Raw genomic sequence first — 12,861 nt, 5'->3', positions numbered from 1 at the left:
GTTTCTGGAGCACACCTGTCCCTGGGATGCACGTGTCGAATCTGCTGGGAAGCCCTACCAGGGTGAGCCATCCGCACTTTCTGCAGCCATAATGGCCCCAGGAAGACATGGGAGGGCAGAGCTCTTGGGGAAGGCTGACTCAGCCTAGTTCCAAGGCTCCTCCCTCCATCATCTGTTTCCATACCCCACCCACCCGAGGGCAGTAAACAGAAAAAGCCATCCACTCCCACACTTACGGGTACAAGCTCCCAGAGAGGCTCCAGGACGAAGAACCTGCTGCCCAGGTGGAGGTGTCTGCAGGGAAGGATGCAGCCCTCAGAGGGCCCAGACGTGCCTGCCTCCAGGTAGCTCACCAATCATCACCCCTCAGATACGGGGTGCGAGACGACACCCCGGGAGCAGCCCAGCAATTCACACACCAGAGTCAGCGTGTGTATGTTTAGAGGCCATGGTGAAAGGGGGTGAAGGACGAAGAAACAGAGCGAGAGGACAGAGCAGACACAGCCACAGGGACGGGGAGAGGGAAACACAGGGATGAGAAAGGCTGTAGACCAAGGACACGCGGATGCGGTCAGAGCACAGAGCTGGAGGAGAGACAGGAGGAAGAGAAGGAGCATGGCGGTCAAGGGGAGGCGGGGCGGGGAGAGCCCCACACCCAGACGTGAAGAGCAGCGGCGGTGCTGCTCGGAGGGCAGGGGGCAGGGCAGGATTGGATGCAGTGAAGTAGGAGGACACACAGCATGGAAAAGTGGCTGCACCCGTGGAGACAGGTAGTGGGGGAGAGAGGATGGGCAGACAATGAAAAAGAAAGCAGGAAATGAGGGGCCAAAAGAATTAAATGCAGGGAAGGGTATTGAACAAGTCACTGGCTGTGTGCCGGAATACCAAGAGCTGCTAAACACACAAACAGGAAATAATGAAACAATGAAGACGTGCAGAAAAGAAGGAGGCTCAGAGGGTTATGGAAAGTAGCACAGAGACTGGGCACCCAAACCATCCCCGTCAGAGTCCAGGAAGGCTTCCTAGAAGAGGTGACATCTGAAGAAAGAATGAAGAAGAGTCTGGTAGTTGCTCAGGGGGAGAGAAAGATAAGAGTGTGATGAGACAGACAACTTGCAGAGGCAGAGGTTGGGACAGGTCTTGGAGGACGCTGTTTGGACCTCATGCCGAAGGCAGCTGGGAACCCTGGAGATGGGTGTGTCTGTGTGCGCGCGCATTTGATCAGGGATGCCTGAGCTGCTGGGAGGACAGTGGAGTGATCAGCACAAGGCAGGAGGCAGAAGAGGAAGGGAAGGAATTGAACGACAGTGTGAGCTGCAGGGCTTGATGACTAGTACCCGAGGGCAGGTGGTGTGTGGGTGTGTGTCCTGGCATGAACGAGGCAGCCAGGGAGGACTGGAAGAACTCCTCCCTCCTATAGGGCTTCACAGCTTTGGTGATCTCCCTCCTCTTGGCCCCGTGCTACAGTGCAGCCCCCACCCATGGTCTGGGATGTGTGCTCACATCTGCAGGTCTTTCCAGGGAGACTGCAAGCTTCTTGCAGGCAAGGACCAAGCCCCCCTAATCCTGCACAGTGGCATCCAACACAAGGTCTGGGGAAAAGCTAGGCAAACAAACACAAGAGGTGGATCAGAGCCTGACGTCGACATGCTGCCCTAAGGCATGCTGGGACTTGAGCCAAGAGGTTATTAAGGCTGAAGCTACAGGTGCCCGTGGCAGCCCAATTGGATTGGCAAGCAGTTATCCAGCATCTCCTATGTGTCAACTATGTTTTGTGATTAAGAAAAGAGAGACAGAACACATGGTCACAGCCCCATCAAGAGACAGGACAAATATGTTTAATTATGATAGTTATAGTACAGTGTGAATCAGGCAGCTGTGGAGATAGTGTCAGGAGAGCTACACAGAGGTGGTGCCATTTGAGCAGGGATTTGAAAGATGAATAGGAGTTTGGCATGCAGAGAAAGAGGTGTAAGGGTATTCAAGGCTGAGGACAGAGCATGGTTTACAGCATTGGGGCATGAAGGAGTCTAAAGGAGACCAGAGCTTCTACTGCAAATGCTTATTTATTCCACAGTTTTTAACATGTCCACTCAGACTCCCTCTGGTTTCACCTACAGCTCAGTGGGTGGTCCAAGAGAGCTCAGACTTAAACTAATAGCATCCCACCTTGAATAACAGCTGGGTGGTGGTGGTGGTGTCTTTCTACTTTCTGGCCCAGGGTATTCTCCAAGCTGAAGGAATGCCATAAGAGGCAGCCCTCAGACAGTGGGGAGGAGGAGTCCATGGATGAATGCCCACTGAATGACTCCTGGCAGGCAATCCTGGCCACATCCCAGATGTCTCTGGGGAAGTGGGCCCCTTTGGCCCCAGCAGTGACCTTGAGAACAAACAATATAAAGCCATTTTTTTTTCTTTCTCCAATCTTATTTTTTTTTCTTAGCATATATATTTTACTGAAGTGTAGTTGACTTGCAATCTTTCAGGTGCACAGCAAGGTTATACATATGTAAAAGTGAAAGTCTCTCAGTTGTGTCCGACTCTGTGTGACCCCATGGACTGTACAGTCCATGGAATTCTCCAGGCCAGAATACTGGAGTGGGTAGCCTTTCCCTTCTGTAGGGGATCTTCCCAACCCAGGGATCGAACCCAGGTCTCCGGCATTGCAGGCAGATTCTTTACCAGCTGAACTATCAGGGAAGTCCATATTCATATATATTGTTTTTCAGATTATTTTCCATTATACATTATTACAAGATATTGACCACAGTTCCCTGTGCTATACATTAAACCTTTGTTGCTTGTTGCATATCTATTTTTTTAATTAGAAATCTAGCATTCTATTCATACTAAGTCAAACAGAATCAAAGGTCATACATTTTTTAGGCAAAAATTTTCTAAAACATATATTATACATATTTATAGACACATATGCAAAAGCTTTTCTACTATATAAAGCCAATTATTATGTTGACTTTTCCTTCTTCCCAGTCTCACTAATTACCCCCATTCACTCTTCCACTCCTGCTTCCAGGGATCACCTTCCAATTAAACCACCTGCATCCAATTCCTTTTTCAGGCTCTGCTTTGAGGAGAATCCAAACTAAGATGGGCCATGTCGCAGGGGACCAGGAGGTGGGAGGTACTGTGATATCGACAGTCAGACCACAGAAAAAGCACACATTTCTGCGTATCTCTTAGGGGCCAAGCCCTTGACTTGCAGGGGGGCCTGCCAAGTTCTTTGAGGGGGCCATTGCTCTTCCAGACCTCTGTTCTGACTGGGGAGAGTGACAGACAGAAGGGGCGAGCCAGCCTCCTGTGAGGAATCAGAAACATTTTCCTTCTGCCTTGGGAGCCTGTCACGTGGGCTGTGGGCAGCAGATTGATGTTCCTAATTACATTTGGCTTAGGCTGATATTAAGTATCTGTCTCGTTCCCAGAGCCCACAATGCTGGCGGATGGTGAGGAAGGTGCCAAGAGGCATGCTGGGTAGCTGAGGCTGACAATCTGGGATTTTAAATATCCATGAGAGAGAAACAGGGACAAGTCACAGTCGTGGGGGGCAGGGTGGCTCCTGTTCTTGAGTTGCCCTTTAATGGTTTCCAAGGGCTACGGGGGCTTCAGAAAGGTTTTGAGGTCCATCCTCCTGTCTTGAGGCTGACCTGCCCAAGACAGCCCAGAAAGGGCATGCGACCCCTTCTGATGCTGGACAGCTTGCTAAGGGGAAATGCTTTCATGGATCCAATTTAAATTTCTTCTGTTGCAGGTCAAACGTTTACTCTGCTTGATTTTGTTCTTGGTGGCATTAAATATTCACTGAGCAACTACTGTGTGCCCGGGGTACACAGTAAGAGAAGACTTGCCCTGGTTCTCTGAACACTTGCAAGCTCACAGTCTGTATTAGCCAGAAGCTCATGAAAACAAGACCAGACGCTGGGACTCAAATGCAACATGGGGACCCGTGGGGGCTGGAGTTGTCAGGGGTTTGGCAAGGAGATGGGACCGTGAGAGGCAGAGAGAGTCTAGATCAGTGCAGAAGAATGAGGAGGGCATTCTTGGGAGGGGAGTAATGTGGTAAAAGCATGAGGTCCAACGTGGGAACACATTGAGGAAGAGTCTGCACAAATCAGATGCCTGAGGCTTGTGACATCATGTGCTACCCAAGAGACTGAGTCAGGCATTTAAACTTTTGGCTGAAAACAGGACTACTACCTGTCCAGCGCCCTCCCAAGGGTGAAGCTCAAATAAGGCAGCAGGTATGAGTAGCCCTGGAATTCACAGCTCCAAAGCACAACGCTGTGCTCAGTTGAAAATGACTTCTGTTCAAGGGTTGGCTTTGTCATTGTGTGATCTTGGGGAGGTCCCCGCCACTCTCTGAGACTGTTCACTCATCAGCAAACCGAGAATGGTCATTCCTTCCTCATACTATTGCGTTAGGGATCACAGGAGAAAATGTAAATAAAAGTAGCAGGATGATCCGCAAAGAGTTCTACAGATGCCGATTATTATTGCTGCTCTAAACTGTGGGCTCGGTGAAGGCAGGCATCCGATCTCCTCCCTGTTCCTCCAGCGCCTTCTACAGAGCAGGTGCGCATTCCACTGTGGAGGAACGTCCTGTATTTGATTGAATTGTATAATCGCCAGGAGCAGAAAACTAACACTTCCGGGCGTAGGGGGAGGCTGTGATGCGTGGCAGATCCGCCCGCCTCCATCTCCGCTAACCCTCCCCTCCTCAGTTTCAGTAGTTCGGGATCTGCCGAAACCGGTTCTGCTCAGGTGAGCAGGAGGAGGACTTCTTTCAGAAGACTTGCGGGGACACCTTCAGGTGGTTGTACCTCAAGTCCCCGAAGCAGCTCCAGAGTAGGGTGGGAGGGACCCAGGTCAGGATTAGTTCACCGCAGAGGACGCACCTGTGTTCCCCCAGAGCAGCGCTAAGCCCGAGGGTCGTACGGACACACCTGGGGCAGGGCTCTCCTGTCTCTAGAACGCAGCTTTTATAACCCGGGCTTCGGTACAGAACTCAGAGCTCGCGGCGACGTGGAAAGAGCGGGCTCCCAGAGAAATGCCAGCCCGGCTGCACGCCAGTTGTCTCAGTCACTTCCGATCCTGACCCTCAGTTTCCTCCTCTGTAAAACTGGCTATGAGCCCCCCTGGACCACCTTCTCGTTGCGGGAACGAGACTGAAACGGGTGCTGGGGCCTCCTCATCCTGAGCCCCTCGGTGCCGGGGTCTGCGCGAGGCAGGGGTGCAGGCTGAGTCCAGGCGGGCGGCTGCCACGCCCCTCTCGGCCAGCCGCTCGGCCCTCCCCGCCCGCCGGCCGACTCTGCGAACCTCCAGGGGGCGAGCCTGGCGGTCGTTTCGGCCCGCGCGGCGCCTCGGCCATCTAGCGTGTGACTTCGCCAGCGGCCTGGGGCCAACGGGGCACGCAGAGCCCGGGTCGCCGCCCATCCCCCCGCCCTAGCTGGCAGGTGCCAGGACCCAGCCTCGCCCGGCCGCCAGGCGGCCGCGGGCCTGAAGGGGTTAAGGCCGCGGGCCTGGGCGCCGGCCCCGGGCTTGGCGAGCCGCTGTGCCCCGCGGCCGCGACCGATCCCGGAGGCGCGGGGCACGGCGGCTGGCGGGCGGGCGCGCGTTTCCTCCTCCTTCCGCCTCCTCCTTTGTAGCGAGTTCCCGGCCCCTCTTCCTCCCCCCGCCCCCCAGCCTGGGCCCTCTCCCTCGCTCCCTTTCTTCCTGCCTCGCCTTCCTGCGGCGAAGGAGGCTCATCTATTATAAATGCACATTCGGGGCTGACATCAGCGACGAGCGGCGGGCGAGCGCTGACGAGCGGTCCCTGCGCGCTGCCCGCCCGGAGCGCGGCCCCCAGGCTCGGCTGAGCCCCCCGCGGGGCGCGGGGAGCGCGCGGAGCCGCTCCGGACCCCTTTCCTGCCGCCGCCCGGAGCCCCCGGGCGGACCCCGGCCGCCGCCCCCGCACGCCGCGCCCGCGGCCCCGCACCGCCCCGGAGTTTCTGCATGACTGTCACAAAGGTAGGCGCCCCTGGCCCGCCGCGCCCGGGACCCGCCGGCGCTGGGAGCCCCCGGCCTGGGCTGCGGAGGGCGCGGGGATGTGGGCGTGGAGGGGGGGCGCTGGGTCGGGAAGGTGTGCCTCTCTTGCTGCCGCAGTCGCTCGAGCCCCTCGGCCCCCAGGACTGCGGAGAGAAGTGGGAGGATGTGGCTTTGGCAGTAACTGTCTTTTGGGCAGGATCCCTCTCGCCGGCTCAAGTCCAGGACTGCATTTTTAACCCTCGTTTAGGATGCTGCATTTTTAACCCCAGGAGAACAGTGTCGGGCAGCTCAGTGGTGTCCCCCCTCCTCCCCGTTGGAGCGCGCCGCGGGGAGTGTCGCTGGCACGGACCGACGCTGGGCAGTGGGTGTGGGAACGGACTTGCCGCCCTGAGGAGGCCCGCAGAGGTAAAAGCCCACCCCACCTGCCGGCCTCTGGTGCTCATCCCAGGAACTCGGGCCTGACTCCAAAAGCAGTCTGTGGGTGCTCCCCAATCCCGGGAGTTGCTACCAGGGATGGGAAAGATTCTGGAGTGGCCAACTTGAAGATGTGGGGAAGAGCTGTGGCGGGCTAAGGAGGGGCGGCGCTCATTCTGGCAGCTCCAGTGTTGGGGGAGAGTTCTTGGACCTCATTTTAGGGGCTGAGGCTTACAGGAGACGTTTTGGGAGCTTCCTTGCTGTGGGAAAGAAGGAGTTAAGTGGGAAGCAGACCTGGATAGTGGAAAGTGCCCAGGGTTTAGGAGACCTGCCATTCACTCCCCAGCTCTGTCCCGACCCCCTGGGTGACCTTGGCTGGGCCCTCTGCTTTGGCCCTCAGTTTCCTCCTGGAGTGTGAGCACAGGAAAGATAATTTGAACGCTGGGGTTGGTGACCAGCAATTATTAAAAACCAGTAAGATCAAGGGTGTGAACCCACACTTTTCAGAGAGCTCAGTCAGGGTAAGGAGATCACAGCCTGGCCTTGGTCTTGGGTTTGGTGAGCCATGTACCTAAGGCCAGACTCCACCAGCTGCCCACCTGGCTCTCATAATTAGAGAGTTGGAGGTCAAAGTGGGAAGGGCAACTTGTTTGTGGCCAGAGCAGCACACCAGATGGTGGGTCAGCCTGGAAGCAATGGGAGAAGTGGTTCTAGCTCCATCTGATGCCCCCCAAGATCTGCTATAAGACAGCACGTTCAATCAGGGTCTTTGGGCTCAATTCCAGAATTGGAACTTGGAAACATCATGGGAAGATGAACTTGGGGGCTGAAGGGGTACCTTAGCTCTGGCTGCGGCTGGCAGGGCTGCTGCGACCCACAGAGGGCAGGACGCTTAGTGTTTTGAAATGATACAAATGCTATTTAGCTGGGAAGGATTACTGTCATTAACAGTGTTAATGTCAAAGAGGTAAGCAGGTTAGAGTAAAAGAGTTATGGATGGGCCTGGATGAGAGATAAAGGATGAGAGATTTGTAATAATAGCCCTGAGATTTGATTCAGTGTCTCCCCTGTGTCTATGTATGTGAGCTCAGGCAGCCTTCCCAGGAGACCTACAAGGAAGGTGTGTTCAGGCCCCCTTTAATGGAGGAAGAAACTGAGGCTCAGAGAGGTAGAGTAACTTGCCTGAGTTACACACACAGTGAGTAAGTAGGTGAGCTGGGATTTGCCCTCAGGCCTGTTTCAGTCTCTAGGCTGTGATCTTTCCACTACCCTGCACATTGGAGACTGGATGATTCCAGTGGTAGAGGGCCACTTCTTGGAGACCTGGGCCCTGGGGTGGGGAGTCCATGAAGATGAGTACCTGTCTTTTCAACCCATTGGCAGCCCTGGCCTCTTGGTATCCAGTGATTATTCACTAATGTGCCCCCTTCCCCCACCATCCCCCATCAAATCCCTCTGTGTCTTGCTCTTCTAACAAATGTGGCATCGGTTTAAGCTGGCTCAGAGGATTAAATTAAATCCCCACCTTAACCCTATCTACTCTTCCCTTGCTAGCCCTTCATAGCTGCTGGTTTTCCAGTAGGGAGGAGCAAGAGGCCTGCAGGGGAGGGGCCTGGGGGGTGGGGTGGAGCGGGGCAGGCCTGAAAGCCTATTGGTAAAGGCTCCTCTCTGAGTTTGAGAAGGAACCAGAGTGTTCTTGGGAGTCTGAAGGCCTGGCCTCTAGTCCTAAATTAGTCACTAACAGGCTGTGTGACCTTGGACCAGTCACTTCCATCTCTAGGCCTCTGTTTTCTCATCTGTGAAATGCAGAGTTGGTTCCACCTTCTGCGGGGATTTGGGACAACTTCAGCTCTGGCAAGAAGTCAGCTCTGATGGAGACCAGGAGGCTCTTTGTTCTCTGAAGTTGGTCTGGTTACAAGACAGATATGAAGAAGAACCCTAAAGGGAGTCTGGGAGGTGGGATCACACAAGCTGGGGGTGGTAGGCAGGGGAGGAAGTGGATTAGAGGGTGAGACCCCAGCTCCTGCTGCCTTTATGCAAAGAATCACCACTTTGGGCAAGCCCAGCTTCTTGGACGCTTGCTTGGAGCTCTTGTGTCAGATCCCTGGAGGGCAGATCCTCAAGGCCGGGGTTTGGTGTGCGCTGTAGGAGATGATAGGAAAGCAGAGACAAGGAAACATGATGGCCTGTTGCCAGGTCTTCAGTAGCACTTCCTTGGGGGAGGGGCCTCTGTTTTCCATTTGCCACCGACCCTCTGATACCTACCCCATTCCTCCTTCTTTGTGGGGCACAGCAGGTGAGGTTGCATATAAAGCCTGAGGGTTTTCTGGAAGGGCTCCTGCTCTAACATACAGATTTTGGATTGTGACTGTCTAGCCAGATGACATTTTTTTCCTGGGTATAATGTTTTAAACTATATTTTATGGTGTATATTTTAGTAAGCTGTTTTAGTTTCTTTATGTACTAAGGAGAAGAAAGGAAGAAAAAAGAAGAGAACGCAGAGGGAAGGACCAGATGCAGTTTCCCCGGCTACAGATGTCCACAGGAGGTCAAGGCCCAGCCTCCTCCTGGTTGTGGTCCAGTATCCTTCCATAGGGCAGGTCAGGGGTGACAGTGAAAGCGGCCCTCCTAGGAACAAGACAGTTTCATTCCAGATGATTTTATTTTTTGAGCCCTTGTGCCTGATTTTTAGCATTTTTCTGTTCCTGTTCCATTTCAGTCATATACCTGACATAGCATATAGCAGTCCTTCTCTGCTTCTAAATATCTGTTTCTAGACTGCCCTTGGCTGGAGAAACAGAACAAAATATATCAGAATTGTGTGTAGAGTTTGAGTCAATGGGCTATAAGAAAAGTCTTTGAGCTCTGTGTTGGCCTCTACAACCTCCTTCTCATCGCTTAGAGGTCCTTTGGAGTGCTTTCCCAGCGTTTATCTGTGACGTGACCAGAGTTGGGGCTTCTCGGTAAGGAAGGTGGTGGCTTCTAGTGGCTAGGTGGCCTTGTTCCCAGGTGCCTTGTTAAGTTAGGTGCCACTGAGCTTAGTGCTTTCCAAGTTCCCTAGGCTGGCTCAGGGAGCCAGTGGCCCAAGGACAAAGTGCCCTGAGTGGCCGGAATGCCTACTGTCCCCCAGAGTGACTTAGGAGAAGGGATGTGGCAAAGAGAGGACCCTGGATGCCGGTGCTGAGCCGTAGATTCCAAGTCCGCGAGCAGGATCGTCAGCTGCACCAGACCCCGAGACCTGCAGGTTGGCCTCCCCTATCCTGTCCCACCCTCACAGAGCTCAGCTCACTGCTTGGAGCCCCTGGCTTCTGCTGGGAAAGACTGAAGGCCAAAGGAGAAGGGGGTGACAGAGGATGAGGTGGTTGGATGGCATCTCCAACTCAGTGGAAATGAGTGAGCAAACTCCAGGAGATAGTGAAGGACAGGGAAGCCTGGTGCGCTGCAGTCCATGGGGGCGTAAAGAGTCGGAAATGACTTAGCATCTGAACAACACCAACATGTCTTTAGGCCCCTGTAGAGAGCCTTATAGGAGAACACACTATACGAGCAGTTAAATCATCGCATTCTCTCCCTTGACAAATGAAGGAACCTAGGCCCACAGAGCAGAACCGTGATTTCCTTAGAGTCACTCAGCAAGTATGACATTAGAGGGCTGAAACTTGGGTTCTCCTGACTCCTGGTCAGCGCTCTTTCTGCCCAGCAGCCCAGTGAGGGGGACTTCAGGCCGCCCTAGTCGGGGTGGGTGTTTTACCCCCACTGCATTGCCCCAGCCTGGGCTGCTAGTATCTGGGTTTCCTTCTGCTGGACAGCTTGTCCCTTTTTTGGGTCCAGGTGAATGGAGCCCAGGGTCAGGATGGGGAAGAGGGGATTACAAGCCCTTCTGCTTCAACTCACTGACCCACATCCAGTCTATGTAGGATGCTGGAGCCCCAGTATCCCACTTCCCAGCACCTTTTTCCTGTCTGACTCTTACTGCAAGAAGAGATGAGAGAATCTCAGTTAAAAGGCCAAGAGGTACCAGTGTAACTGAAAGTGGGATCCGGCTGCTCACTGCTCAGTAGCCATTAAAGAGGCCAGGTTGGTGGAAAGGAAAGTTTGCTTTATTTTGGATGCTGGCAACTGGTGAGGTGGGGGTGGGCAGATAGGGTGAACACCTGTCCAAAGGCTGACTTCCCCCATCCCCAACACCCAGTGGGGTAGAGCTTTTATAGGCCGAAGGAGGGAGCTGCATATAGAAACAGCACCGTCAGCTCTGATAGTCATCTTGAAATTAGTCACTGGTGGTCTGACCAGCGTCATCTTGATTGTTTTAAGTACAGTTAGTCTTCAGTTCCAGGGTCGGTTTGTTCCTATTTCCTTGAGGCCGGTTTTGGAATTGTGGCAGCTTATGTCCTGGCTGCAGGGTGGCCATCACGAAGTTAACTTCTCCAGCTGGTGGGAGTTTCAGTATCCATAAGACGATTCACAGGCTATGGCTCAGAATATTATCGATAGCTCCTGAGAAGGAACTACAGGTCCTTGGCTATGCTTAATATCAAAACTATTATTATTTGCTCTCCTTTGGCTGTTTTCCTTTGTTTCTGCGTATTCTCACTTCTCTGGTTAGACTTATTCTTTGAAGTTTTTCCACAGACAAAAGGCAGGCCGAGGACGTGAGGGGCAAGGACCATAGGGTCCTTCCGCATTTCACCAGCAGAGACCCAGCTCCCAGACTCGTGGGGTGGAATGGGGCGGGGATTCTGCCTTCTGTACACCTCACACTCTCACTATACTGCCTCCTTCCTTGCAATTCTTTTTGCAGATCACTGGCATCCTCATGCAGAAGGAATCTAGGTAACATTTACTCATTCATCCAGCCCTCTGAGCTCCTGCTCTGGGCCAAGCCCTGTTAGGCTCAGAGAATATATAGCTGCAGCCCCTGCTCTCCAGGACCTTTGAAGAGATGGGTGTGTAAGGAGGTCTCATAGAGACCTGGGTTAGGAGCATCAGGGTCCAGTGGACACAACCTGGGTCTTGACTGCCCGTCCTTAATGCTTGCTTAGTAAATGCAGGCTCTTCCCTTCCTTGCCGTCTATCCCTCTCTCTCTACAAAAGCTCTGCTGAGTTACTCTCTTCCTGAGTGTGCCCAGAGGCCCTGTTTTCTCATGGCTGAGGGTGTTGCCACCTTGTCACCCATGGCAGCACTCAGAGGCGTCAGGGCAGGGTGTGAGGCTCCCCAGGGCCCCCAGAATCACCCCACAGCCGGCCAAGGCTGTGGAGTCAGCACCGACACGGGCTTGGTTGGTTTGCGTGTGTGGACGCTGGCCGGACCAGCGGCCTGGCAGCGTCAGGCCCCGGCAGCCCAGCCATGGAGTGAGTTTTTCCACTTGTCTCCCAGGTTGGCCAGCCTGGAGCAGACATGGCCTCAGCCGCCGCTGGCTCCTGGCACTGGGTGGCCCAGATCCTGATTTGGATGTGCCGGCCACAGGGTTTGTCTGGTGTCCAGGAGATGAGGGAATGTGCAGATTCCCTCTGTGCCCAACCCCTCCTCCTCCCCTCTGCTCCTGCTCGGCTCCTTCAGTTCCCTTCCTCTCCCTGCCCGTGGACCCCACAGGCCCCGGCCCCAGCTGCCTGCAGCCTGGGAAGCTCAGAGCAGCTGGCATGGGGCAGGCCTGGCCAGGGAAGGACAGATGCAAATCCGGTGGTTTCCACATGAAAAGACGCTGTTTAGAATGAGCCTCTCCTTTGTGGGCCTGGAGTGTGGGACCATCTGCGAAGGAGACACAAGTAGGGTGGCGGGTGGGGGGCAGGGGAGGAGCTGTCACTACTCTTCCTCTCTCCTTCCTCCCTGCCCCCTGCAGAGGCCCCTGGAGGGGCTTGGTAATTGGTTCCTGGCTGGCACCCTCCTTCCAATTAATTAACACAGTGATGGGAGGTGCCCAGGTTTCCTCAGAGCTGTCCTGTTTGCAGAATACAAGCATGGGTTACTGCTGTGCATTGCTTTGCCCGTCCCATGGTGAGAGGCTTCCCCCTGTTTACAGATGAATAAACAGAGTCTATGAGAAGAGACCACACCCTAAGTCACAGAGCTTATGTGGGTCAGAGCCGGGATGCACACCCAGATCTTCTGACTTTAAGCTAGAACCTGCTTGATCCAATCACATAATGGTCCGTAACATGTGAAGACACAATCACCATCATGACAAGAATAACAGTTATTAAGCAGGCTTTGGGCAGGCATGATTGCATTTACTCTGTGCACCATGAGATTGAGTTTATTATTGGATGATCCCATTTTTCAGATGAGGAAATTGTGGTTCAGTGAGAATAATTGAATTGTTCAAGATTGGAGGTTTAGTGGGTAGGGGAGCCGAGATCTGTACCTGGGCTGTCTCACTCCAGAGCACACATTCCTGTAACTTTCAAGCC

The 12,861-nt window shown here is 53.9% G+C and overlaps 1 protein-coding gene across 1 annotated transcript in view; it reads left to right on the top strand.

Moving 5' to 3' along the window:
* The first annotated feature begins 5,636 nt into the window (after window positions 1-5,636).
* Window positions 5,637-12,861, top strand: part of LOC120852507 (coronin-2B) — a 148,964-nt gene continuing 141,739 nt past the window's right edge. Inside the window, exon 1 of the mRNA XM_040225783.1 lies at window positions 5,637-6,021. Coding sequence (XP_040081717.1) covers window positions 6,007-6,021 — 15 coding nt within the window. The 5' untranslated portion in view covers window positions 5,637-6,006. The remainder of the gene's footprint in view (window positions 6,022-12,861) is intronic.

The sequence above is a fragment of the Oryx dammah genome, unplaced genomic scaffold (genome assembly GCF_014754425.2).
Source record: "Oryx dammah isolate SB20612 unplaced genomic scaffold, SCBI_Odam_1.1 HiC_scaffold_26, whole genome shotgun sequence".
NCBI classification, from domain to species: domain Eukaryota; kingdom Metazoa; phylum Chordata; class Mammalia; order Artiodactyla; family Bovidae; genus Oryx; species Oryx dammah.
This window is presented reverse-complemented; position numbering and strand designations above follow the sequence as displayed.